Below are 27957 nucleotides of genomic sequence, written 5' to 3' on the forward strand. Positions count from 1 at the left end.
CTCTGCCTCTTCGAAATCCAGCTTGCACTTCTGGGAGTTCTCGGTCCACATACTGCTTGAGCCTTCCTTGTAGAATTTTAAGCATAACCTTGCTAGCATGTGAAATGAGTGCAATTGTGCGGTAGTTGGAGCATTCTTTAGCACTGCCCTTCTTTGGGATTGGGATGTAGACTGATCTTCTCCAGTCCTCTGGCCACTGCTGAGTTTTCCAAACTTGCTGGCATATTGAGTGTAGCACCTTAACAGCATCATCTTTTAAAATTTTAAATAGTTCAGCTGGAATACCATCACTTCCACTGGCCTTGTTATTTGCAGTGCTTTCTAAGGCCCATTTGACTTCACTCTCCAGGATGTCTGGCTCAAGGTCAGCAACCACACTACCTGGGGTGTACAAGACATCCATATCTTTCTGGTATAATTCCTCTGTGTATTCCTGCCACCTCTTCTTGATGTCTTCTGCTTCTGTTAGGTCCTTACCACTTTTGTCCTTTATTATAGTAATCTTTGAACGAAATGTTCCTTTCATATCTCCAATTTTCTTGAACAGATCTCTGGTTCTTCCCATTCTGTTGTTTTCCTCTATTTCTTTGCATTGCTCGTTTAAGAAGGCCTTCTTGTCTCTCCTTGCTATTTTTTGGAAATCTGCATTCAATTTCCTGTATCTTTCTCTCTCTCCATCGCATTTTGCTGGCCTTCTTTCCCCCGCTATTTGCAAGGCTTCATTGGACAGCCACTTTGCTTTCTTGCATTTCCTTTTCATTGGGATGGTTTTCGTTGCTGCCTCCTGTATAATGTTGCGAGCCTCCATCCATAGTTCTTCAGGCACTCTGTCCAGCAAATCTAAATCCTTAAACCTGTTCCTCACTTCCACTGTGTATTCATAAGGGATTTGATTTAGATTGTATCTTACCGGCCCAGTGGTTTTTCCTACTTTCTTCAGTTTAAGCTTGAATTTTGCTATAAGAAGCTGATGATCTGAGCCACAGTCAGCTCCAGGTCTTGTTTTTGCTGACTGTATAGAGCTTCTCCATCTTTGGCTGCAGAGAATATAATCAATCTGATTTCGATGCTGCCCATCTGGTGATGTCCACGTGTAGAGTCGTCTCTTGTGTTGTTGGAAAAGCGTGTTTGTGATGACCAGCTTGTTCTCTTGACAGAACTCTATTAGCCTTTGCCCTGCTTCGTTTTGCTCTCCAAGGCCAAACTTGCCAGTTGTTCCTTTTATCTCTTGATTCCCTACTTTAGCATTCCAATCCCCTATAATGAGAAGAACATCCTTCTTTGGTGTCACTTCAATAAGGTGTTGTAAATCTTCATAGAATTGGTCAATTTCAGTTTCTTCAGCACCAGTAGTTGGTGCATAAAATTGGATTACTGTTATGTTAAAAGGTCTGCCTTGGATTCGTATCGAGATCATTCTATCATTTTTGAGATTGCATCCCAGTACAGCTTTTGCCACTCTTTTGTTGATTATGATGGCCACTCCATTTCTTTTGCGGGTTTCTTGCCCACAGTAGTAGATATGATGGTCATCTGAACTGAATTCGCCCATTCCCGTCCATTTTAGTTCACTGATGCCCAGGATGTCAATATTTATTCTTGCCATCTCACTTTTGACCACATCCAACTTACCCAGGTTCATGGTTCTTACATTCCAGGTTCCTATGCAATATTTTTCTTTACAGCATTGGACTTTCCTTTCGCTTCCAGGCATATCCGCAACTGAGCGTCCTTCTGGCTTTGGCCCAGCCGCTTCATCAGCTCTGGATCTACTTGTACTTGTCCTCCGCTCTTCCCCAGTAGCATGTTGGACGCCTTCCAACCTGAGGGGCTCATCTTCCAGCGTCATAACTTTTATATGCCTGTTGTCTTTGTCCATGGAGTTTTCTTGGCAGGGATACTGGAGTGGCTTGCCGGTTCCTCCTCCAGGTGGATCACGTTTGGTCAAAACTCTCCACTATGACCTGTTCATCTTGGGTGCCCTGCTCGGCATAGTTCATAGCTTCTCTGAGTTCTTCAAGCCCCTTCGCCACGGCAAGGCAGTGATCCATGAAGGGGATTTGAAAATTACCGTGTGTTAAAATAAGTATTTGCTAAAATATTTGCTAAAATATTTTTTGTTTGGAAAAAGTTCAGTGTAGTAATTTTAGCAAATATTTATTTTAACACACATTTGAAAATTACCGTGTGTTAAAATAAATATTTGCTAAAATTACTACACTGAACTTTTTCCAAACAAAAAATATTACTTGGTCATTGTCAAGATTGCTAGGTAAACTACTATACTGTACTTAAATTGTAGCAAATGACCTAAATGATACATCATTCACTTTACAAACCTCTAAAATTGACATATCTGCAGATGTGAGACCAGCAAGGCTATATTCTAAAAGTATCTCTAGTCTTGTTCCCAAGCATGCTGAAGTTGTGTCATCCTACATGAAATGCAATGCTAAGCAAACAACTCTCACAAGACCTATAAACTTTTTCAAACTGCATTAGAGCCCCTTTCAAACTAATGCCACTGTATTAATAATGAATTTGATAGCACAACTAAAAGCTGCAGTGCTATGAACTAAAGATTATGCTATAAGAAGGTAGGCAATCTATGATCGTTCTTAAACAATTATACTTCTAACTACTGTTGCTTATGGTAAATATTTTGCAATATGCCACATATTCTCTAAAATGTAGTTTACTCTTCTTCAGTCTATCTTACAGTCTCTTCATTCTCCCTGCTCCCACTAGTGTGTTACATTTTTTAAAAAAAGATATATTTCCTAATAAAGCTGTATTTTGAAATAAAATATTTTAAATATTAAACAACTCTTGACTTTATTTTTTTAAAGCTTTTAGTTGTGATCCAATATTTAATTGCATTGGGTTGTAGACAATGTTATGCCAGCAGAAACCCAGCAGCAGAATCCCCCAACCCTCTGGAGCTGATGGAAGGGCACAGGACGGAAGAGAAGAAATGGAAGTCCCAATGTACACATGCAAGTCTCTTGCACCAGCAGAGCTACAGCATTAGATATAGCTCAAGTAATTAACACACAAGCAATTGCAATGTATAGATATTGCTATAGATTTGCTGTTTAATGCAAAAGTATCTCTCTGAAGAAACTTGGTGGAAACACCTTCATGACAGTGTGAGCATATCAGCCCATCAGGATTGCTAACAGGACGATGTGGCCAAATAATGAGAATGCTATTTTACATTTTTGGAACAGACTGTCAGAAGCAGACTTCATACAACAGGTGGTGGTGGTTTCTTTTTTAAAAAAATATGCACTGCTTTTCACCACATCTCAGAGGCTTACAAATAAAAAAAATGTACAACGCACAAAACCTGAAACATAAATAAAAACATCAGTGTAGCGCATTAGAACCATGTTCATGATGCAAAGGCCTGAAATGAAACTGTTTTAAGCTGTTGTCTGAAACTTAATAGGGACAGAGCCTGTCTGATTTCTAGTGGGAGGAAATTCCAGAGTTGAGTCCACTACACTGATGTTGCTTTAGGACTGTTGCTGCCTTTTTCCACACCTGCTTAATTTGTCTGTATGTCTGTAAATGGGTATGACAAAACTTTCTTCTGGTAATTTTATATGCTGCCCTTCAATACAAATATGCTCATACAACAAAGCCAGTACAAAATATTTAAATATTTAAAACAGCAAAAAGGTTGTAAACAACTCAATGGCAAAACACTAAAAGCAGCAACAATAAAAATCATAGTCAAAAAGTTGAAACCAAAAGAAAAGTAACTGAAAGCCCAGAAAACGTATTATTGTGGCAGCAAAAAGGGTATCAAAGAAGGCACCAGGCAAATCTTGCTGAGAAGAGAATTCCAAAGGCAGGACATCACAAGTGAAACAGCCTACTCTCCCCACTTGTCACCCCCTCACCTCAGAAGATGGGAACACAGAGAGGTGCAAATCGCACAATGATCTAGATGCACTGGCCTACTAGCTGTGTAGCCGGCATACCTCCAAATGCCCTTGTCCAAAGCTGTGTAACCAATAATCAGTAAAGATATCTAAGAAATTATGAGGTATGGTCCAACTGGCTGGTCCCTATCAAAAATCTGCAGCTGTATTTTGTACTAGCTCATTACTTAACAGTATTCAAAGGCAGTCCTAAACAAAACACATTGCTGCAGTGTAATCTGGATTATACCAAAATACTGATAACTTCCTACTGCACTTCTATCTACAATAGGCCTCAGCTGGTAGAAAGCACTTTGAACCACATGGGCATCAGTGACAAAGTTGGATCCTAGAGTATTCCCAAGGTGCTTTAATATATCACTGCTCTTTCCTCCCACACAGATTTGAGTTTAGAAAGCTGCTTCATACTTTCTCATTGCTCAGTGTGGCATTGAAAGTGTGGCAATTAAATAAAGCTATGAATACCTACACTACTACAAATGCAGGTTTGTTAGAAAATAAGTACAATAGCAATAAAATAGGTAATTTCAGGCTTGAATGTTGGTTGCTGATTTAACTCAGGCTACAGGTGGCTATTTTAATTCAAAATCAGTTACTGTGAACACAATATAAATATGCTTTTAAATTCCAAATATATAGCGTCACATAGCCAAACATTACCTACAATTATTATTTTATATCCCAAACACATAACCTACAATTAGAAACAATTTCTTTGACAAAGGCTGTGACAAACATATTTTTCAAAACTGTGTTTATTTCAGTTCCTTTATCCAATAGCAAATTTTGTTTCCTTCATCTACATGGTTGGGGACACCATAGGTGAATGAGTCCACTCGCCACTTTAAGAACAAAAGAGAGGACAAGAAGGCTTATAGATTTAGCTACTTTCTTTACAGATTCTCAAACACTTTAGGTGATTACTTCAGTAAAGAGTGGCCTATGAAACTTATATAATTCTACATGTCTCTAGGATTTGATGTTCTCTGGGGGAAAGGGCAATTCCTTCAAAATGTTAACAAGTCAATATAAAGTACATTTTAACAGATTTCTCAGCCACAATGACTGAGGAATTTCAAAATTGTTACTGAATTAACTTGTAAATATGTGTTTCTCTTTAGGTATGTGTCAAGATATAAAAGTATAGCATTTTAACATATTTTGACTCTAAATCTGCAACAAGATAACATAAAATGACTGTATAAGCAACCATTTGATGCAAATCAATAGAGAATGGGGCTCAGCTGTACTATTACTGTAATGAAAAACATGAAGGTGTAAATAAAATATAACAAAGAATACATTGAAACTTTATGCCATACACATCTAAAAGTTATATTGGATCAAAATACACAAAGGAGCTCTCTCATTTTAAGCACTCATTTCTAAATTAAACTAAACTTTCAAACAGTACAACAAGGTAACATGCCATGACCCTCTCCAAAAGATCACTTTAAAAAAAACATGGTCATCACTCTGCTCCTGTGCCCTTGCTGTAATACAGAAAAGAAAGCAAGAGCAGTGATGTAAAAAATATTTTTCAAGTGAGCTGTTTTTGGTGGTCTACGCAGTAAAATCTATGAAGACCTCTTTCTTCCAATTAAATAATAATTGAAATACATAGTCAATATTTCTGCAGTAATAAAATACTTCTTTGAGCATTAGCCTCCCCAATTCATTCCTACACTTAACACATGGTTATTAGTAACTTACACTTAGTTATAGCACTTAAGTTATCATCATAAGATAACTCTAGCCAATTAGATCTGTGATTCTATACCTAATGACAATGATGTCAATCAGACCATAGATAAAGAACAGAGTGGGGAAAGCTACTTGATAACGCCTTTAAATAGTCTTAAATTTCACTTTGAAGCCAATTCCCAGAGAAAGGGAGGTAATAAAACATGTGGGGGAAAGATTGTGGCACAAGTCCAAATCTAGTTGTGCTCTGGTGCGTATCACTGATGAATGCCTCACTTCCATCCATATCAAACACAAGTTCAGTAGGAAGCGGATCAATGAAAGTCATGAGAACAAATATCCCTTGTAGATTGGTGCATTTGCTTTTAAACTATCAAATATATGTCATCATATAAATTTTCATCTACTTTTATTCAGCAATATGTTAAAGAACAGATTGAAGACCTCCAGTATTGGGTAAAAAAGTAAGCTGTCCTTGAGTCCAAAGAATATTATGTTTGTATATAAAAAATCAAATTAAAATCGGGGGGGAAATCCAATTTTTGTAGCAATATTGTAATGCTTTCAGAAAATGCAGCGAAATTAGTATGTTTCTAATAGAAAAAGTGCAACATTTAACTAGCTATCACTGCCCAAGACAAACTTTACCCAGAATCCATAAATGATAGTTATTTATGTATGCAGATTTGTTAACACAAGCAAAAACAGCCAAACTTTTCTATGAATCAATATACCAGAAGCAATCACGTGCTACATTCTTCTTTGCAGGGAGTTGTGGGGGGGATCTATGGGAGGTACAGTTTTATGACACTTAAAAATGCCTTCAACAGTTAAATACATCCACAACCTGTTTAGCTCATGGCAATGGCAAGCAGAGACACTAAGCCTTTCTGATTTCTCTTTGCGACTTTTTGCACGGGCTGGGGGGTGCAAGTGTGTGAGAAAATTTATATATCATAGAATAAGTACTATCGAGTTCCAACTCAGCATCCAAAGATGAAGGGGAAGTTGCAGAAAGAGGGAGTGAAACGCCACTCCCCAAATTATTTCAGAAAAATCTCCGAGCGTAGTGCAAACGGGGGAGGGGGGGAATTATCCGTGAAGAGAGACAAGCACACTAGAAATACTTCTGAACGTTTCGTGCCGTCGCAGTTCGGTTTTGCTTTTCCAAAAAGGACCCACCGCTCATTCCCACCCCCACCCCCTCACGAAACCGTCGTGGAAACTTGCTGTATATACAAGGGAAGGGAGAAGAAGGACGGAATGGGGTCAGCTATTGAGCCGACCACCATAGCTGAAGGGCCGCCTCTTCTCCCCACCCCGCCCCGAGCAATGACCCGAGGAGGGGGCTGGGGGTCAGCGAAGCAGCCCTACCACAGCGCGCAACAACCCCGCCCGCCCTTCCCCTCAGCCGGAGAAAGAGGGGGGGCCAAGGGCGACCCACGACCACCTCAGTTTTCCCCCAGCGCCTCAGACCCCGCCCTCTCGCCCTTTTCCTTCCTCACCTAGGTATCGCCTCCGCAACAGGCCGGGCTCCTCCAGCCCCAAACTCCGCTGCCTCACATCCCACAGGAGGTGGGTACAGCAGCCCCGGGACATGGCACCGCGCGCTGACCAGGGGGATCCGACTCGCCGCCGCCGCCGCCAGCGACATCAGTCGCTGCCGCTTGCTGAGGCCGCCCCCTCCCCCGCCTTCACCATGGAGACCCGCGTGCGCGCTTTACGCGCGCGTAACCACCACCACCACCCCACCGCTCAACAACAATATCACCCCTGTCGGGCGCCAGCAACGGCAGCCTAAGCCCCTCCCCTCGCTGCTCCTCTGCTCCTCCCACATCCAGGGATCCGCTCGCAAAGGATATCGCGAGAATTCACCCGGCCCCTCGTCCTACCGCCGCTCACGGTCACAAAAATGGCCATTGAGACGTCCGTGTCGCTGTTTAGCGGTCACCCCTCAGTACAGGTCTGGACTCCGGGAGAAAGCCGCCTTATCGGCTTTTCTTACGCTTTCTGTACACGGGCTGCTCAAAGATGTCTAAGCAGGGGAGTTAAAAGGGCAACAACCACCACCCTTAACGAGCCTTTTCAAAACAAAACCCATCCTGGGTGAGGGCAAAGGAACATTGAAGGCGGACATGTTTGTTTTGGGAGCCAGGTCGCCGAAAGCTTTGCTTGAATCGTCATCAGTCATCGTCCGCCGCTCATACCGTCATAAAAAGAGGACGCCAATTGACCGCAAGAATGTCATCAACGTCGGGTGGCAAAGCCGGTAATGGCGTAGCTAGCCAATAACGCGAAAGCCAGCTGTTTAAGCCCCGCCTCTTGCTCCGTCCGTGGACAAATCGGAATCAGGAACAGCGGCTCGCCCCACCACCTGCTTCTGTTCGTGAGGAGGGGTTGTGGGTTTTTGTGTTTTCCCCCCTCCTCTGCTCAGACGGAGGAGAAGGAGGACGACGACGACAGGTCGAGCGGGGGCTTCGTTGCATTAGCCGCTGTCACCCGCACACAGAATGGCGGCCGCCGCCGCAGGGTTTCGTGCCTCTTACCACCGGTTCCTGGACCGAATCGAGCTCATGTTGCCGCCCCGGCTGCGTCCCTTGTACAACCACCCGGCAGGTATTTGAGGGGAGGAGGAGATAGGGGAGGTCGTTTCCTTGCTCATCAGCTGGGGATAACTCGTGAAATGGTGTATGTGAAAGTGTGTTCGTGTGTCTGAGTGAGAGAGAACACTTATTTGTGAAAACAAATAATATATGCGTGGAAACAAAACAGAGCCCCCTCCCACCCTCCAGTGCCTCAGTTCCCCGCTTATAAACCTGGAGAGGCCACCCTAGTATAGTGAAAAATGTGCGCTTGTGTTGTATCTGGTCATTCTGCTCGCTCCAGACCAGGGACTGGAGTTCATCTCCCCATGGCCGTTGGCCTTGGACCAGTTGCCATCTCTCATACTGGCCTACCTCACAGGATTATGGAGAGTAGGAAAAGGCCACGGTGGGGACAGAATTCTTTGGCAAAAGAGTGGGGTAGAAATAAAATTTAAAAGCCCCAGGTCAAGAGTTGGTTAGTACTTGGAGACATGGCAAAGTAGATGGTTTAGTCTCTGTCCTTGAGAACTCCTGCAAGGTGGTAGCATTTCTTCCATGGTGATGGGCAGGCAAGCTTTGTGGAGGTCTGAGTTGCAGTTTTTTGGCCGCCTTTGTGCAGCCTGAGACCAGGCCTTCTATGCTTCTGCTTCCTGCAGGTTAATTGTTATTGTCTTTAACAAAGGCTGCATAGAAGTCAAAGTTCTGTTTGCCCTCTTTGACACAGATGCTTCTGGGAAAACAAACTTTTATTTCACTGGGAATGGTGAGAGAGATTTATTATGGCGACCAGATGCAAAGAGAAATTGTCATGTAGGGGTAAGAGAAGCTGCACCTGCTGAAAGTCCTCTTTCTCTGCTGTTATTTAAAATTCAAGATGCCTGTCCTTCATTGAAGCAGGTCAGCTTAGAGGATAAAGTTGGGGCTTTCCTACATGGCATGGGTCAATCTTGCAACTGTCTGCTCCTTTAAAAGATTATTTTCTTGTGAAGGGATGCTGCTTAGTCAGATTGCCCCAGCTCCTCAAAAACTTGCATGTTCAGAAAGGATTCCCTGCAGTTCTGTTGCTTAGGGCCCACTAAAATCCAGAGGTGGCCTTAATGGTTGCCTAACCGCAGAAATTATACAGTAGGTCCTAGAAAGGTAGCCGACTACTTTACTCCCACACACGTTGAAAGAAAATTAGTGAGTTATAGGAAGTAATCCCCCCCACACACACACACCATCCCTCATTTATCATATTGTCAGGAGATTCTCTTCTGTTCATTCAAGGGGCTTTTGAAATATAGGTTTTTGGTGGAAACTGCCATTAGGTTTTTCTTTCTCAAAACTTCCTAAAACATTGTGATTCTTGGTGGCTGTCAGCAACCATACAACAACATAACTGGATAGCAAAATAGTCTAAAAATTAGGAAACTGGTAGACTTGATTACAAATTCCTACTCTGATGTTGACTTTTCCTCTAGACTGAATTTAACCATAAACACCCTTTGATTTACTTACTGGGGAAAGTACTGGTATTATCTTATCATTACTTATAATCCATTTTTAAACATGCAGCTCTTTTATCTTTCCTTTTTTATCTGCAACTGGCTTCTTTGGCTTCACTATCTCTCCAGTGTGAAATCTTTAAAGGTTTCATTTGTGGATGGCCTTTGTAAAAAGACAAAAATCAATTACGGTAACAAGATTATTTCTTCCTTTGCCACTCTTTAGTGCAAGCCAGTTTGTGGTGTTTGGACAGAGGAATCACTTTTCATAAGATTTTCTGGTAGTTGCAAAAGCTAACCTTATCTATACATCAGTAACTGCATTACTTAATTGTGGATGTAAATTCTCTGTGCAGAACATAACATGTTCCTGCATTATGCTACTTTTTAGTCTCAACTTTTATTGGGAGACTTGTATTCAGTAAAGTACTATGCCTGTTACACAAATGAAAAATACCAAAGAGCATGAAAGGTGATCCAACTGATACCAAAGGCCTGATGGCAGAAACATTTATTTCTTGTGAAAGAAGCTTGCAGAAGGAATAAACCACTGTCAGGGAAGTGTGAATACAAATACTGAATTATAGTAGTGCAAAACGTGTCATATTGTACTTTAAAATTGAAGTTGGGACTCTGCTTCACATTTATGCAAATTTAAAATTAGTTTTGCATGTCATGACTTTAGTATAGTCCCTGACTTTAGATTGAACACTATCTGATTCAGCGTTTGCTCTGGATTCTGTAGGTAGCAAATTACAGTGCTGCTCTAACTTACTCAATAGTGCTGAGGATTACTGACATAATGTTTGTGAAATATACCTTATGAGCAGTTCATATATTTGCTGTATTATTAAGGCTCTGAGGTAAAGTCAAGCAATGAAAGGAATACACTAAATTGTCGTCAGGTGTTGCAGATGCCTTTCCTCACAATGTCATCTTCACTTTCTGGAAAGGGGGATTCATGGAATAATAGTTTACTGTCCACATGTAGGAAAAGGTTTATTCCAAAAAGCATTTCTTCAAGAGCTTCTGACAAATGTTGGCTCATTTTTAAAGGAAAGGTTTTGACTAAATATGTGGCTTAGTTTCATACCTGTTGAACTGAGTGCCCAAGTTTGAACTGCTGTTGGCATTCAGGCATATTTTCCAAATCTGCGTCATGTCCATGGTGAAGGTCAGTTTGATGGCCTAATTTGATAAGTGACATTTTACCTAGAATACAAGCTGCAGTAGCTGAGGAAAATCCTGTCACATCAGGTTTGTGAAACACCCTAATTATCTATACTTGTTTCAGTACTTTTTCTGTCTTTCACAATAGTTTGTCAGTCTTGCTAAAGAACATGACAAGTTCTGAAAAGTAGCCATCTCTGCTTTTCGTGACTGTTGCTATGCAATAGAAAGTTGGTGTTGGCAGCAGTACCACATGACTTGGAGCTTTCCATTTGTTCTTTGTGTAGCTCCTCTGAATAGAAAGCTCTTTAGAATTCCTCAAATGCATCAAGAATAACTGGGCTGCTGTCTTGCAAGAAATGTACAGATTGCAACAAATTTAAGTATATTTAGGAATAATGATTTCTTAAAAAAACAACCTGAATAATCCCATCACTGAAAGTAGCATCTTCATTTACCTACATCACATCTTGACTTAATGTTTCTCTCAGTTGCATAGCTTAACTCTAGAACAACTTCTATAGAAGTTCTTCTTCAAATCAGTACCAAAGTTTTGCAATGGTTTTGTAGTAAAATGCCCACATCTTGCTGCACCTTCACAAGTGAGTAACTGTTGACTTGCAAGTTCTGCTTCCCAGAAGACAATCCTAGTGAGCTCTTTGGGGCATCTTCTAAGTGTGTTTTAAACTTAATAGACACTAAAAACAGAGTATTACCAACGATGTGAACTTGCCAGACAGTTGTCTTGTTTTTTAGTGGTTGTGCACCAGTCTCATACATTCATTGAAAAACAAAGTTGAAGAACAGTAACTCTAGTATGGACCCACAATGTGTAAGACAGTAACCTAATTTTGGAGGTGCTGCAAAATGTGAGGGTTTTGCTGCAAAAAGGGTTGGAGCGAATCAAACAATGTTGGGTTTCTGGGTGATACCTATGATCCCCAATTCATGTAGCGATTACTGAGTAATGCAGTGTTCACACTGCAAAATGACTGCAAAAAATTGGCACAAGATTGGAGGGAATCCCAATTTTGGGGTTCACATTTAATGAAGCTGCTATAGAGCTCAACACCTGTGAAAAGGTCACATTGTATGGCAAAGTACTCTTTAAGACCTTGGTTTAATCTCTGAAGAAGAATGGCTCCAGAGAATCGTGAAATTGGCCATCACTTTCATAGGAGCAACATTGTTTTCTGCATTTCTTTTAATTATACCTCGAAGTGTTTGTAACAAATCCTTCAGGTGCTACAAAAAAAGGTACAAAAGTAGTTTGGACAGGTCAGACAACAGAAGGTAGGAAGCAGAATATGCATTCAGCTTGGTGTCAAGATTCCTCATGAAGTGCTTTGAATAGAGTTGTATAAGTATTATGATTGCACACAAGGAAAAATGGATCAACAGACAATTGCAAAACCTGTGTTGCAGAAGAAAAGCAACTTTGTGGATCTGTTGTAGTTTTTGCACTGTTAACAAGTACTGTACTAGAGACAGAAACATTTGTTCCTGACCCACACATGATGGGGGCCCCAGCTAATCATGGCAGAATAATAATAATAATAATAATAAATTTTATTTATATCCCGCCCTCCCCAGCCGAAGCCGGGCTCAGGGCGGCTAACAACAATCAAATAATCAAACAATCAAATAAACCAACATTCTAAAAATATTTCATTATAAAATTAATTAAAATCAAGTTAATGGCAACCATTAAGCAAAACTCTGTGCAGGTTGCCAGAGGAGGGAGTCAGGCTGCGCCCTGACCAAAGGCCTGGTGGAACAACTCTGTCTTGCAGGCCCTGCGGAAAGATGTCAAGTCCCGCAGGGCCCTAGTCTCTTCTGACAGAGCGTTCCACCAGATTGGAGCCGCAGCCGAGAAGGCCCTGGCTCTAGTAGTGCCTGGTACCTCTGGACAAATGCAGCAGTGTTGGGGCAGGGGATAATATTTCTTCATTTGTGTGGGTATCATCTGCATTTTCTTCCACCACTTTGGTAAAACTGTGCTTTGTGTCATAACCCCCATTTCCTGTTTTCAGATATTTGATTGCACCTCAGCAGAAGAGCTTTTATCACTTCTCCCCTGTGCTGTAGTGTAAAACATAACAATCCTGTTGGTGCATGTGCATCAAGGCTACTTGCTGTTTTAATAATTCACACAATTCAGTGGTTTTGTGCAAATCGTCACACAGGAGAATCATGTATCTAATGAAATATTTCTCTTTCAGGTCCTAAAACAGTGTTTTTCTGGGCCCCTATTATGAAATGGGTAAGTTGAGAAGAGGTTTGTACTATTGACAATTTTTTGTTGTGACTGGCCACTGCTAGTAATTATCACTATTGTACTGCATTTCATTTGCCTCTGACCTCACTGTTTTACACTTCTCCCCCACCCAACACATGTAGCTCAAGATAACACTTCATACATCTGAAAAGAGTGCACTGTAGTCTACAAAAGCCTATGTCATAATAAATTGGTCAGTATTTAAAGTGCCACAAGACTCCCCACCCCCCAAAAATGTATTCCACTCTGTTTCCTCCCTGGAGCCCTTTGTGGGAGACGGGCAGGCTATACATGAATAAAATAAATTGTGGTGCATGTATTTTAATGGAACCTGACTAAAAATAATTATGTTGTTTGTATATATAGACAGACAACTCTTTCTTCTTGCCTGAATTCTGCTGGTCCATGAGAAGCATTTGGATATGTTGGAAGAAAGATGTAGAAATAAATCCCACCTTAATTGTGTTGAAATGCCATCTGACAGTTAGCAGAAATTTCTACTAAACTAGGTACTAACACTGCATGTCTTCTCTCTGAACTAGCATAGTGCTATTTTGTTGCACCTGTACCTACAACCATGGCATTGGCGACTTTATATAGTCACTAGTTGGAAGCCACTAATATCAGTAGGGCATACATTTAATATAAATACAGCAAGACTGCTTATTGGAATTGGGAAACACAACTTTCCAGTTCTTAAATACTGCATTTGGTTTTGATGCACAAAGCCCTTAAAATACATAGGCCTTGATATTTCAAGGGCCATTTGCTTCCACGTGAACTTTCCTGTGTAGTATGATCTTTCTTCTGCTCAGTGTCCTAACATTTTGAGGCATGGTGAGTGAGCATGAAGTGCAGGGTCTTTTCAGCTGTAGCACCTTTATTCTGCAACACTCTCGCCTTATTAATTCCCAAGTATTCACTGATGCTTTAAGTGACAAGAAATCTGTATTGTCTTGTCTAGCAAGTCCCAAAGCTTTTAGAAAATATTTCCTGCCCAATATGTTAATTAACTCAAACAACTCTTAGCTGGGCGTCAAGTTCCTCTGGGACCAGCCTTGTATAATTGCCATCTTTTTACTGTGGAGACGAATCTCTTTGCACTTTTTCAGTTGAAACAGGCCAAGCTTCTTTGCTTCATCTGTACAAGTATGGAATGTCTGGGTCAATGGGCAATGCTTCTTCATCAATCAATTATAGTGTGTTTGAAGCCTAATAATACCAGATACACTCAGCAGTGGCAATCATATATTTTGACCTGTGTAGCACAGGAAAAAGGCAAAACCCTTATCCCTGAAGTAGCACATTGGAGGCTTTCTGAAAGCAGCAAGAACTCTTGCTCTTTCAGTTGCAGTAGTACAAGCCACTATTTGTACCTCACCTACTTAATCCACTCAACAGGATTAAGAATCACAAGATTCAGCTGGCTGTCCAAACCAGCTAAAATTTATTATTTGTCTCCACCAACTTTTCCTCCCATGTAACATGTCCCCTAAACATGGGAGTTACTCTAGCTCTTAAATTGTGAAGTGCATGAACTATAGTAACGGTTGTTGTTGGAATCCGTCTGTCTCAAGAGACACTGGAGTGCGCCTCCGGGGCTGAAGTCAAACCGCTGTGTTAGCAGCACCCAGCTGACCTCCCTAGAGCATAAGCCTGGGCAGTGTGTATGGGGGTCCTGGGCTGCCCAGACAACAAGACCTCCCTCTTGGCCTTGCTGATGTGGTCCAAAGGAAAGCAGAGCAATATGTCTGGCACCAGCTTGGCTGCAGGAATTGCCAGAAGGAGGTATACAAGATGCTATCCAACCGTCTTAGGGACACCACTCTGAATTTGTGTAGGGTTTACTGCTTAACCTTTTCTTCTCGCAAATATATCCCACAAAGCAGCAGAGGTATAGGATCTGAGTTTTCCTTCTCCTAGATGGGCTGCCTTCCCAGACTGACAAGCCCCATCTGCCCTCTCACTTCCTGCTCCAGTACATGCAAAATCTACCTTCTTGACCGTTGGACCCACTATTGGTCTCATTCGCTCAATCTACCAGAGCCTGGCTTTGCATGCAGGGGAAGTTCCTAACACACTGAGGGTTTGAGACTCATTGGTTACCTTCACCTGGTTTAGCCAGCCATTTGAAGCCATTCCTAGGGTGTGGCTACTATTGCATGCTGATAGCTTCTAGGAGCCACAAGTGAGAGTCGAGTGCAGGGTGGGGACCAAAGATGAACAAACTACCCCAGAATGAGCACAATGTCTTCCTCACCAGAGGTGCTACCGCTCCCCAACACCCCATAACTCCCATTGACTAGATTCTAATTAATGAAGACACACTGCTATAATACTGCACTAAAGCTGGCTGATACTTCCTTTTATAGGGCTTGGTATGTGCTGGAATGGCTGATATGACCAGACCAGCAGATAAACTCAGCACATCACAATCTGCTGTGCTAACGGCCACAGGTATGTTTATTCTCACTTTGCTGTTAAATATTTTTTAATTAAATGTTAAAAAAATCATCAGCTGATAATAGTTGTGGAGGAAAGAACCAGTTATTGCTCCCATGTAACACATTATGGATTGGGATGCCAGTTCCTAGTGCTGCCATCTTCCATTCTATAAGTGTGTGGGGGGGGAGAGATAAGTGGCTCATAAATAACTGAGAACACTCAACTTGAATGGCATAAGCATGAATTTTTCTATCATGTTTAGATAAAACTTTGCCCCAAATCTGAACATTTGATACTACAATCATTGTTGACCTTTGGTACTAATAAATCTACTTGATATTAAATCTTTGCTTTCTTTATGATCCAACAGGTCTTATCTGGTCGAGATATTCTCTAGTTATTATTCCTAAAAACTGGGGTCTCTTTACAGTTAACTTCTTTGTTGGCTGTGCTGGAGGTTCTCAGCTATACCGTATATGGAGGTAGGTATGGCAAGTAGGTCAGAAGACTTTACGTTGTAGCCTATTCTAAGATCTGTTCTTCAGACTGGCTGAGCCGCTTTTTTCACTTTAGGGCTTCTCAACCTTTTTCCTGGCATGACTCATTTGCTTTAACAGTACATGAAACATCCAATGTTCTGTCATGGGGAGTGATGACGGAGAAACTTCATTTGCTGCCATGCTACTCAAGGCATGGCAACCAAGAGGCTTGTTCCCACACCTTTCCCTGTGAGACTTCTCAGTCCCCAGTCTAAACCATTGTATTTATCAATATCCAGGCTTTATTTGGCTTGTGCAGTGGAAATCCCCCCGCCTATCCTTGCCAGGCTCTTAAATGCTTCTGCACTATTCTTCTTCTTCCACCTGCTTCCTGCTCCATTTCAGCATCTGCAGTAACTATCCTATATGAAGTTGGGCGCTGGCAACCCTCTCCTCCCTTTAGGAATTGTGGCATATCCCACACCGTCAGATCCTTAGCCCTGACTGCCTCAGTAAGATATAACATGATAGCCCTCTGACTCCCCTCCCAAGCCTCTACAGTTTGAGAAACTGTTTTGAAGCCATGCAACTGTTGCCCTGGCCCTCCTGCCAAAACATAGTTGTAGAGTGGATGTAGAAGCTTCTTAAGCATTATCCCTCACTGATCCAAACCACCAGTGGTTATACTTAATATCCTGGTAAAATAGATCACAATTGGGTATAGCAGTCCATTTGCATCAGGTGTTGTGCTAGTCTATATTCTGTCTTGAGTATTGGAACTGCAACAGTTGTAAAGGCAGAAGCCATCCTACAGCAAAGTGTTAGGCATAAAGAATAAGCATCAGTTGTAGCTAGTTTAAATATGACCTAATCTAAAGCTTCCTAGTAGCATTTAGAATAAACCTACCTAAGTTTATTTTCCATTCTTAAGGGTTCAGCATTCTAGAAAGACTAGTTTGTGTTGTGTACACACAGCAAAAATGTTTGGTGAGGATGGGCAGCAATGCTTACTTGGCCTCCTGGCACCAGCATCACTGAAGATTACTGGGAGGGGAAGAGGAAAGGTGTAGCGGTGGGGAGGTTGGAACGGTGTGAATGCCAAATGCCTTCCTTATCTGCCACTGCCCCCTCCTCTGCCACAGTCAATAGTAGTATACGATATCCTAACCTTGGCAAAGAGCAACCCCTCCTTGGAAGCACATGCACCCAGATCGTGTCTGGGAAAGCTAAAATATGTAACCTAAACCTTGAATTGTAACCATAATTGGCTATTCTTTTTCTGACAGGTATAACCAAGACCTAAAAGCCAAAGAACTGGAGAAGTAGAAATTCAAGCTCAGCTCCTCAGATCTCATCTGCAAAGCAACTTCCCAAGGGACCTAGATTTAATCTTGTTCATTTTGCCCTGTGTGAATTTTTACTAAAGTTGGTAGAGCATGTTTTTTTCTATAAGTTTAGAAAGCAGTCTCTTTACATGGAAATAAAACCTTCTACTAAACAATAAAACCTTAAGCTACGTAACGTTAGTAGGTTTTTCCTGATCTTAAGGGCTGTGAGCAGTGGTTGTGGTTGCAGAATACCCCTTCCTCCAAAACTGCCCTTTCGGTAGCATTTGATGCAGTGTATGGAGTTGCAGCTGTTGGGGGTAGGTTTGGTGATACTTGGGCACACACATCTTTTTGGCAAGAGGAACTACCTTGTGCATGAAGGTGCTACTGGACCAACTTGATTTACATTTTTCATGCCACAGTTAAGTCATGACTAAGATGTTGAAGATGGAAAAATACTTAAATTCATAATATGCTTTGTGTGATCCCTCCGCCTGAAATACAGAAGGTAAACATTTTAGATTAAAATCAGTATCTTCAGATGGCAGAACGGTTGGAGCAGTGGTCAGTTTTCTGAAGTATAATCAGTGCTGAGCTATACTAAGTTCTATACTGCTCAGGGGCACGGGACCCTAACCATTATTAAATGCCCACTGCTGGGTCACAGTAATCTAAGGTATGTCACAGCAGCACCACACCTACCTAAGCGTAGGATAAAAAGTTGTGGATCCCAAAGCAGTTTGGCCTCACTGTGGGTTGCAGTCCTAAAAAGGTTGAAGAAGACAACTTGTACTCTAGTCCTTCAAAAGTTAAAAGGTATTGATAACTGACCAGCTAAATTAGGGTAAGCAATGCAGTGGCCTCCAGATGTTGGATCCCAGTTGCCAACAACCCCAGCCAACATAGTCAAGGATAAGAGTTGCAGTCCAGCAACATCTTTCTCAACCTTTGAGTCCAAATCCATCCCAGACTAGCAGGACCAGCGGTCAGGGATTATGAGTTGTGGGACCCATGGTTGAGAGAAGCTGATTTGTAAAAACTTCCTCAAATGTAAAAGCTTTCCTGTGAGGCTAGAAAATGTGGCTCCTACCACGTGCTTTAATATATGGGGCTGAAAAGCATCCTGGAAATGGTGGTACATGACTATGTAGCTTTGTTTCCAGGGGGTGTACACAAAACTAGCCTTTAACTCCAATTTTAAAAAGGTACTTTAAAAAATAATAATACACAGACCATACTATATTACTGTAAGTTTAAATGTGAAAACACTTGGAAATCTTGTAACAGATGTTTTGACCAAATTTATAATGTTCGTTTTGTAAGTTAGCAAGCAAATTGTGAATTTGGATGGGGTCAGTTTGCCCATCACTAGTAATGGCTAGGTTAATGGAAGAGCATGAGTGTAGTCAGGGGCTACTCCTGAAGCATATTCTCCTATACTGAGCACTATGCACAGTGCTAGATTGAGTACTTGCAGTCAAAGCTGAATCTTGGCTTTGTAGCAGAAGTATGTGAAAGGCAAAGGCAATTCAGTATCTCATGCTTGACAAATTATGAAACACACAACAGACCACTAATGGAAAAAGTGTATTAAAATATTCACAAGAGTACAATAGAAAACATGTAAATATCCAATGTGATGTGTGTCCAACTTAGAAGCAAGTCAAAACAAGTATGTTACCACTAGTTCCTGCTTTAACTTTACAGAGACCTTGTAGAACAATCCCTTGCCCAAAATTATACACCTATTTTATAGGTGTTTACCCCTTTTGCCCCACCCCGCCAATCTAGCAGCATCATAGTGTGGTGCCCTCATAGTGGTGCTTTCCAGAAGGTAGCCAACTGCCTGTGCAGCAGCTGCATTTGAGAACATAGGGAAGGAAGGAAAGGAGACTGTACAACAACTTAATACAAAATGCAATTCCAGTTTTTTAAAAGTGCAGAAACAAGGTAGAAAAGGGCTCAGTAGCTGCATTCTGTGGAGTTGTATAGAGCCAAAGGAGATCTTGATAAGAAGGTCCAAGGGTTGGGGAGCTAAGTTTCACAAGTGGGAGTCCATTGTTAGATCTTGATTGCCTTTCACAGAAAAGGGCATCTAAATTGAGCACCATAGGAAAATTGCCCTTTCACTGAGGCGTCTCCTAGATTTTAACTAGGAAACAGTTTTAGTAAGGGGGGATGAAACTTCTACCCATCACACACAAATAGAAAAATGTGGTTTAAAAGGCTTGGTCGATACAAGAATAAGGTAAAACTCTGAATGAGACTTGACAGACAGACTTCAAGGCTCATCTGTTGATGACTGAACACCTGCTCACTTCACCAGAACAACTGACTGTACACAAAAAGGAAAGCCTTTGGAGTTTTGTGAATACAGAGCAAGTTACAAGACAGATGATCACCTCAACTACTTCAAATAATTAAGACAAAACTTTTTATAGTTTCCCTATTCACACTGAAATGTTGATACTGCAGACCCACAAAGCACTCTAGCAAGAGACAAAGCTTCATGAACAAATAAGATAGAACTCCTACAGTCTGAACGATCTTCCCCAAACCCTACTGGGATAAAAGCACCCTACCTATTCAAACATGGTTATCTGCCATGAAGAACTTCTATTGAACAATATTCTACTGAGATGAAACATGAGGGGTACAGTTGTTAAGGAGTCAAAACCTAGTAGCAACACTAGCCTCTACTTGCCTTGTCTCTCTCTCTCTAAAAAAAGGGCACTGCACCTCCACTAATATTGATGGCAAACTGGTTTTTAACAGGGTTAGACCACACTTTTAAGTTAGAAAATACACTATTTACAAATAAGATTATAACATGGATCATACTTCAGGCATGTTAAAGGATGTAAATCCACAAGATGCCACAATTTCTCATGAATAGAGGTTTTCAGCTTGAACAGCTACTAGGAAAAGTCACACTTGTTCCAATTTTACTGTTCAAGCCACATAACTTCTGTCGGAGGAAATGTAGCCCCTTTAGGGTTCTTGTGCTTGCCAAGTTGTCTGCTACTAAACTCAGAAGAGGAGCAACAAATGAGAGGACAACAAACCCAAATTCTCTCCTGCACTATAAACCATATTCAGACTCCTTTCAAAATGCTGAAAAACAGGTTCATGTCACACACAAAAAGGTCATCATGCTGCCAGCTCCAATTGCTGATGAAGCAAAGTGTCAAGAGTAGCAGGCAAAGATGAAAGAAGAAAGAAAAAATAGTGACTTGCTTTTCTAGTAATAAGGTGCTAGAATTAAAAGATTACGTTAAGTTCTATAATATTCTGAAAACACTGAATAATAAATTGTTTTCTCCTACACAGCTCATTTGGCTGCAAGCATTCACAAGTCGTTGTAGTTTGCATCAGATCAAAGTATGCAGAGTAGTGTTTAGTTTCTCGTTATAATTGAAGCAAGTCTTTCCATTAAGTTATTTTTTTCTGGCATTCCTCATTTATTACTTATACCCTACCCATCTGGCTGGGCCTCCCCAGCCACTCTAGGCATCTTCCAAGAGAATATTAAAAACACGATAAAACATCAAACATTAACAACTTCCCTAAACAGGGCTGCCTTCAGATGTCTTCTAAAAGTTAGGTAGTTGTTTATTTCTTTGACATCTGATGGGAGGGTGTTCCACAGGGCGGGTGCCACTGCCAAGAAGGCCCTCTGCATGGTTCCCTGTAACCTCACTTCTCACAGGGAGGGAACTGCTAGAACATCCTCAGCGCTGGACCTCAGTGTCTGGGCTGAATGATGGGGGTGGAGATGCTCCTTCAAAAATACTGGGCCGAGGCCGTTTAGGGCTTTAAAGGTCAGCACCAACACTTTGAATTGCGCTCAGAAATGTACTGGGAGACACTGAAGGTCTTTCAGGACTGGTGTTATATGCTCTTGGCAACCACTCCCAGTCACCAGTCTAGCTGCCGCATTCTGGATTAGCTGTAGTTTCCGAGTCACCTTCAAAGGTAGCCCCACATAGAGCACACTGCAGTAGTCTAAGCGAGAGATAACTAGAGCATGCACCACTCTGGCGAGACAGTCTGTGGACAGGTAGGGTCTCAGCCTGCATACCAGATGGAGCTGGTAGACAGCTGCCCTGGATACAGATTTGACCTATGACTCCATGGACAGCTGTGAGTCCAAAATGACTCCCAGGCTGCACACCTTGTCCTTCAGGGGCACAGTTACCCCATTTAGCACCAGGGAGTCCTCCACACCTGCCTGCCCCGTCCCCCCAAAACAGTACTTCTGTCTTGTCAGGATTCAACCTCAATTTGTTAGCCGCCATCCATCCTCTAACCACCTCAAGACAGTCCCACAGGACCTTCACCGCCTTCACTGGTTCTGATTTAAAAGAGAGGTAGAGCTGGGTATCATCCGCATACTGATCAACTTTTAGCCCAAACCCCCTGATAATTTATCCCAGCCCTTCATATAGATGTTAAAAAGCATGGGGGAGAGGATGGAGCCCTGAGGCACCCCACAAGTGAGAGCCCAGGGGTCTGAACACTCATCCCTCAACATCACTTTCTGGACATGGTCCAGAAGGAAGGAGCAGAACCACTGTATAACAGTGCCCCCAGCTCCTCTAGACGGTCCAGAAGCATGTTATGGTTGATGGTATCAAAGGCCGCTAAGAGATCCAGCAGAACTAGGAAACAGCTTTTACCCTTGTCCCTAGCACACCGGAGATCATCAACCAGCGTGACCAAGGCAGTTTCAGTCCCATGATGAGGCCTGAATCCCAACTGGAAGGGATCCAAATGGCCCACATCCTTCCAGGCATGCCTGGACTTGTTCAGCAGCCACCCACTCAGTCACCTTGCCCGAGAATGGAAGATTTGAAGCTGGGCGATAGTTGGCCATATTGGCCGGGTCTAAAGAGCTTTTTTTAAAGAAGCAGTTTCATGACTACCTCTTTCAACTGGTCTGGGAAGCCTCCCTCACAGAGAGAAGCATTCACGATCCCACCGAGTCCATCGTCCAGCCCTTCTTGGCTCGCTTTTATGAGCCAGGATGGGCAAGGATCAAGGAGACAATTAGTTGGTTTCACTCATCCAAGCAGCCTGTCCACATCCTCGGAGATAACAGATTGGAATTGATCCCATGGAACTTGACTAGACAGGACTCTAGCTCTCTCCCGCCCTGGCCCTGCTCCCATGGCGGTCTACCTCTTTCTGAATCTGAGCGACTTTATCTGCAAAAAACTTTGCAAAATCATTGCAGGAGATCTTGGGGTCCTTACTGGGCCCCAATGGCGAAGGTTGTTCCGTTAAATTGTGAACCACCTAAGAGAGTCTCCTGCTGCTGTTTTCTGCAGATGCAATAGAGGCGGTGAAGAAGGTCCTCTTCGCCGTCACTACTGCCACTTGATAGGCTTGATGCTGAGCTCTAACATGTATCCGATCTGATTCAGAATGAGTTTTTTGCCACCGGCACTCCAGCCATCTCAGCGATTGTTTCATCGCCCTCAGCCCTGGAGAAAACCACGGGGATGTCCAGGCTCCATGCAATCAGAGACGGCGCTTCGGAGTCAGTCAGTCAATAGGCCTGGTTAACCGCATTCCAGCAGGCCACCAGGGAATCACATGAAAGGCCATCAACATGGGATAAACATCCCCTACCACTCTCTGGAAACCATTTGGATCCATTAAGTGGCGGGGACGGACCATCCAAATCGGTCCCACCTCCCTGCAGAAGGGAAGGGTCACAGAGAAATCCAGTTGCACCAGGAAGTGATTCAACCATGGCACTTCTTTTGTTTCACTTTTACTTAAGTGTCAGATCACCCACATCCATAGAGGTGAACACCAGGTCTAAGGCATGTCCACGACTATGAGTTGGGCCAAACTTATTCAGGGACAGCCCCATGGAGGCCATGCTTTCCACGAAGTCCCAAGCGGCCCCTTGTAAGGTTGTCTTGGCATGGATGTTAAAATCCCCTAGGACAACCAAAATAGGTGTCTCCAGGAGAACATTCGCCACGACCTGAAGCAGCTCGGGCAGGGAATCCTTGGTGCAGCGGGGAGGTCACTACACCAAAAGGAATACTGTACTGCCCCTAGTGCCCAGCTTCCAGAACCTGCACTCAGAAAACTGGGTCTTCCCAATAGGACGCCTAGTGTAAGCTAATGACTTCCTTAAAAATCACTGCAATGCCCCCCTCCCCACCCATATGACCTTGGTTGCTGTGCATAAGAGAAATCTGGTGGCCAAGCAACGGCAAGAACAGGCCCATCTGCTTCATCCAACCAAGTCTCTGTTACATACACCAACCAGAAACAGTTTCAAAGTGATTACGCACCATGACAAACACTTGTGTTGCAGTAGGCAAGAAATCCACTCTTCTGCTTTTATTGCTCCTCCAAGCGACAAACTACGCACACTCCCATCGGACTGTATACACCACAAGAGGTAGCTGCAAAGCAGAGTGGCCCAAATTCTACCTTGTGTGGTCTACATTTGTTTTTAGCTGGAACCCTTATGATCCACTGATGTGTTTTACATTAATAAAGCAAGGATGCATATTCAGGGTGTCTTAACCGTTAAGGCATAGCTTATCTGCATTATGTGGTCCTCCTGTTTAACAGCGTAAGATGTTCTTCATCAGACCACAATCCACCTAGTCCAACATTCTTTGCTCACACAAAACATCCCAGTAACCCACCAGGTGCTAGGTGGCCAACCAGGAGTTTGCAGACCACCATGGGACTGCAATCTGTCAATCTACCTTCTGCCAACCCCTGTTCTGAAGAGGGCAAGGAGACCAGTGCAGTACTGGAGAAAATTTAAAAAGCACCTGAAGTTTTTTTCAGTCCCACCCTCACTCCCCAACTGAATAAAGATTGAAAAGTCAAAAGGAATTCAACAGGCTCCTTTCAACAGTGACACTAAATGAGCATTAAAAGAGCAGCCTCAGAAAACTAATCAACCTCTAAATGACACGTGGGTGTATTCAGATTAGCATTAAGTGTCACTTTTCATTAACTTTTGTCTCTCACTGTTCAAGACAAATCTTCACAAGTTGCTCATTCATCTACACTCCTGCAACGTTTTTGTTTTGTAGGGAGCGGGGTGCAATTCTAGGATGAATATGTGCAGTTGTGCATAAGACGATGAGCCTACTGGGTCAGGCCAGCGGCCCATGTAGCCCAACATCCTGATCTCACAGTGGCCAATGAAATGCCTGCAGGAAACCTGCCAGCCCCAGTAAATGATGTACTGCATGCAAAAACCAGTAGGGGAAGGTGAGACTAATAATGGCATGGCCAATTTCATTTACGGTAAAAGAAAATAAGACAAGCAGTAACCAAGGCATCTATGATGAATGGGTGTATGTGTACAATGGCATAATTTCACTGTTTAGAAAGGAGAAAAACTCCAATAAAGCTTCAGTGAACACCAGCACTTCAGCCCTGTCCAGGTTTTCTTAGACTCAAGTGCCACCAAGTTCAAGGAACTTACTTTCCTAGTAAGTATATTTAGGACTGCAGCCTAAGTCCACTGAGATCACAGGAGACAGCAGTAAAGATGGCCTTAGCACAGAAAAGTCGGTAATTGAAGCCTTCTAATTTTTCTATTTTGGAAAAAGAATCCATTAAGGAACAAGGGATTAATGCTCATACAGGCATACCTCATTTTAGCAGTGATCCTGCTGTGGAAATGCACTCACCACATTTGGGCAAAAGTACAATGTCCCCTCCTCTTGGCCCAAGCTTTAGGGAAAGCCTGCTTGTTTGGCTCTGCAGAGTGCCTACTGGCCAGCCTTTGGGTCAATCATAAAGTTTCATCTGCTACCATTCACACTTTCTTATACTTTTAAGAAAACTCCACTGCACAGATAAACATGCAAGGGCCTTGGGAAGAGGAGGAGGAGGAGGAGGAAGAGAACCGGACAGCCTGTCTGAAACAATGAAGAGGAGGAGGAGGAGGAAGAGAACCAGACAGCCTGTCTGAAACAATGGTTTGAGGCAGGAAGGGAGGAGAGAACAGCAGGTGATTTGGAGGTTGTGTGCCCTTACAAGAATAATAGAGCAGCAACAGAGCAGAGCTAACCCCACAGTAGAGAAATCCACAGTCCTTTCTGTTTGAAGGTAAATCTGCAGTCTGAGAATGAGTAACAATAGAATCTTGGCCCTCACCTCTTGAAACAGGAAGTGTACTACTGGCCTATTCTATCATATATGGCTTCCATGAAGCACTCCCCTCCATGGAATTAGATAAAACAGTAAGAGGTAACTTGTAAATTCTAACTTTCTTTCTGCAACAGCTACATCCCAATAAGCCTTACTAAAAGCAGCCCAATGTAAGGGTATTCTAGAAAGCCATATTAGGATCAGACTAAGTTCATTCAGCACCACTTCACTACCCTATTTTCTTCAAAGACAAAACTGAATACCACTTTTATTGCAGAAAAATCACCAGCGGGAAATTAAAATTAGAGGGACTTCTTGTTAATGCTTCATGATTGAAATGACCAAATGAAAATGTCTAAAAGCTATTGGGGTGGGGAGCGCGCTGCGCCAAAAAGAGACAAAGGTTAGTTAATGCCCTGAAGATAGAACTTTGGCTTCAGCCAATACGAGGACCAGGCTGGAAACTGAAGGCAGGGGAGGGCTTTCCGACCCTACTGTAGAAAGAGGTAAGTGGGAATTGGGAATGAAAGACAGGAGTGAATTTATATGAAACTGTGTGGAAAGCACCAGAATAGGAAAAGAGAATCCTCATGCAGAAACACTTATCCTCAAGTCTATTTCATCAAAAGAAATCAATCTTGTAAAAAACAAAGTATCAAATCCATTAGACTATCCAGGAATTTTCCAGTTTTTCCATAGAACAGAGAAATCACTTAAAGGTGTAATATGAATATTTGCTTTCTTCCTCTTATCCTAGATACAAAAAAAAATATTAGCAATTTATAAGCAGAATTCATATCATATTTCAACATGCAACATTGGTCTCAGTTCTGTACGATTTAAATAGACTATTTACACACAATACATATATAATCTCTTTCTCTCTGTATGCACATGCATTGGTCCTAGCCTAGGCATCAAAGGCCACATGTGAGTTCTCTGGGTCAATCTTCTTCAAGCGATTCCAGTTTGAATTTTTGTTTAGCTTTGGGTTGGTTGGGATTTCCTCAGTTCTTCCGAATGTCAGCATAGACGACAGATTCCGACTTGTTGATCTTGTCACTGTAACGCCCTCCAGAGTGATCTAACTGCGCATAAATTACTGGGCCCTAAAAAAAAGAAATACAGAGTAAGCAAACTGATGAAAGAGCATGATTCCTTCAGTACATTGCTGGCAGGAAGTGTAAAGACAAAATTAATCTTTAGATTAGGAAATTAATGAGCATTAAGCAAACAAAACACTATTAAATGTACACAAGACACACATTTCCCCCCTCTTTTATCTGTTTGGGTCTACCTATAAACTATGCAAGTCAAGTTGACTTTTTAAAGAAATTAATCTACTGCGATAAAGTCCTGCGAAAGAATCTGCAAATATTTTCTTATAGAAATCTGGCACTTCATTCTTCGGGTAGATGGAATTGCTTGTAGCCTTCAGAACAATTCACCGAACAACGGAGCAGAGAATGGATTGATATTTTGAAAGAGTGCATCAAGAATTCACAGTCCAGCTAAAATCAGCTCATTCAATAGGCTCCATTTGTGCTGAATCAGACAGGGACGTGTCACGCTAGCAGTATTTTTCTTGGGAGCTGCTGCAATATACTAAATTAAGACAACAGGTTGGAATTTTAAATTTCATCTACCACCTTGAGCAAATACAAGGCTGAAAATTGTGTTCCTCAAACTGCACTTCATCCAGATTGTCTTCACACTGTCAATGGATCAGCTTTAGGGGCATACACACTCAAAGCACCTTTCCTCTTCTTTTAGCAGAAGCTAGTAAACAAACCAGGAAGACTTTCATTAACTACAGTTAATAGTAATATCCTGTTTTAGATGAAAAAAGAAACAGCTTCAGAACAAGAAGGATACTAGCCAACTTCAAATTGTGGCTTGTTTTGAATCTGTTAACCAGAGATTTCTGGTTCAGACAAAATGGGAAACTTAATGAAAGACTTCCTGGCTGCCAACTTGCATAAGGATGAGTGAAGAATCTGTGTCTACACACCCATCTTGGGTTATCATCATGATCATCCAAAAATTGTCTTTCAGAAATACTATCGGCTTTTTGTGATTCAGTATTTTTCTGCATCTGTCTGCAGTGTCCACAAAGACACTACAATACAAGAAGTTCGTCAGCAAAAACCAAAAGCAAAGACTGTCCAGCAACTCTTACACCTCTAGATGGCAGCAATGATCGTGGAGTATTTAAAAACAAACAAATGAGAAACCAATAGGGAGTTGGAAGAATAATCTGTATTTGTTTATGCTCAATAAGGCTGTGTAGCCCACAAGGAATCAAGCTTTAAAGGAGGCATGATCTTGGCAATACTCAAATCTAAAATTACATTCACCAATGTTTAATTGGCTTACCATTCTTTCC

General features: G+C 42.2%; 3 protein-coding genes across 7 annotated transcripts in view; 1 reads left to right on the forward strand and 2 right to left on the reverse strand.

The window, feature by feature from the left end:
• DCAF6 (DDB1 and CUL4 associated factor 6) overlaps positions 1-7415 on the reverse strand; it is a 49286-nt gene extending 41871 nt beyond the window's left edge. For 2 of the 4 annotated variants that reach the window (XM_053386382.1, XM_053386383.1), the window contains exon 1: positions 7160-7415. In XM_053386382.1, the coding sequence (XP_053242357.1) occupies positions 7160-7253 (94 nt within the window). In that variant the 5' untranslated portion in view covers positions 7254-7415. The remainder of the gene's footprint in view (positions 1-7159) is intronic. The other 2 variants (XM_053386384.1, XM_053386381.1) reach the window with 1 other exon arrangement.
• Positions 7416-7873: 458 nt separating this feature from the next.
• MPC2 (mitochondrial pyruvate carrier 2) lies at positions 7874-17619 on the forward strand. Its single transcript, XM_053386390.1, has 5 exons — positions 7874-8270; positions 13119-13159; positions 15547-15631; positions 15990-16101; positions 17385-17619. The coding sequence occupies exons 1-5, from the start codon at positions 8165-8167 to the stop codon at positions 17422-17424; spliced, it is 384 nt and encodes a 127-aa protein (XP_053242365.1). The 5' UTR covers positions 7874-8164; the 3' UTR covers positions 17425-17619.
• A 1378-nt stretch (positions 17620-18997) lies between these two features.
• LOC128412877 (myelin protein zero-like protein 1) overlaps positions 18998-27957 on the reverse strand; it is a 35132-nt gene continuing 26172 nt past the window's right edge. Inside the window, exon 6 of one of the 2 annotated variants that reach the window (XM_053386387.1) lies at positions 18998-26680. In XM_053386387.1, coding sequence (XP_053242362.1) covers positions 26579-26680 — 102 coding nt within the window. In that variant the 3' untranslated portion in view covers positions 18998-26578. The remainder of the gene's footprint in view (positions 26681-27957) is intronic. The other variant, XM_053386388.1, reaches the window with a different exon arrangement.

Source organism: Podarcis raffonei, chromosome 4 (assembly GCF_027172205.1).
Source record: "Podarcis raffonei isolate rPodRaf1 chromosome 4, rPodRaf1.pri, whole genome shotgun sequence".
NCBI classification, from domain to species: Eukaryota; Metazoa; Chordata; class Lepidosauria; order Squamata; family Lacertidae; genus Podarcis; species Podarcis raffonei.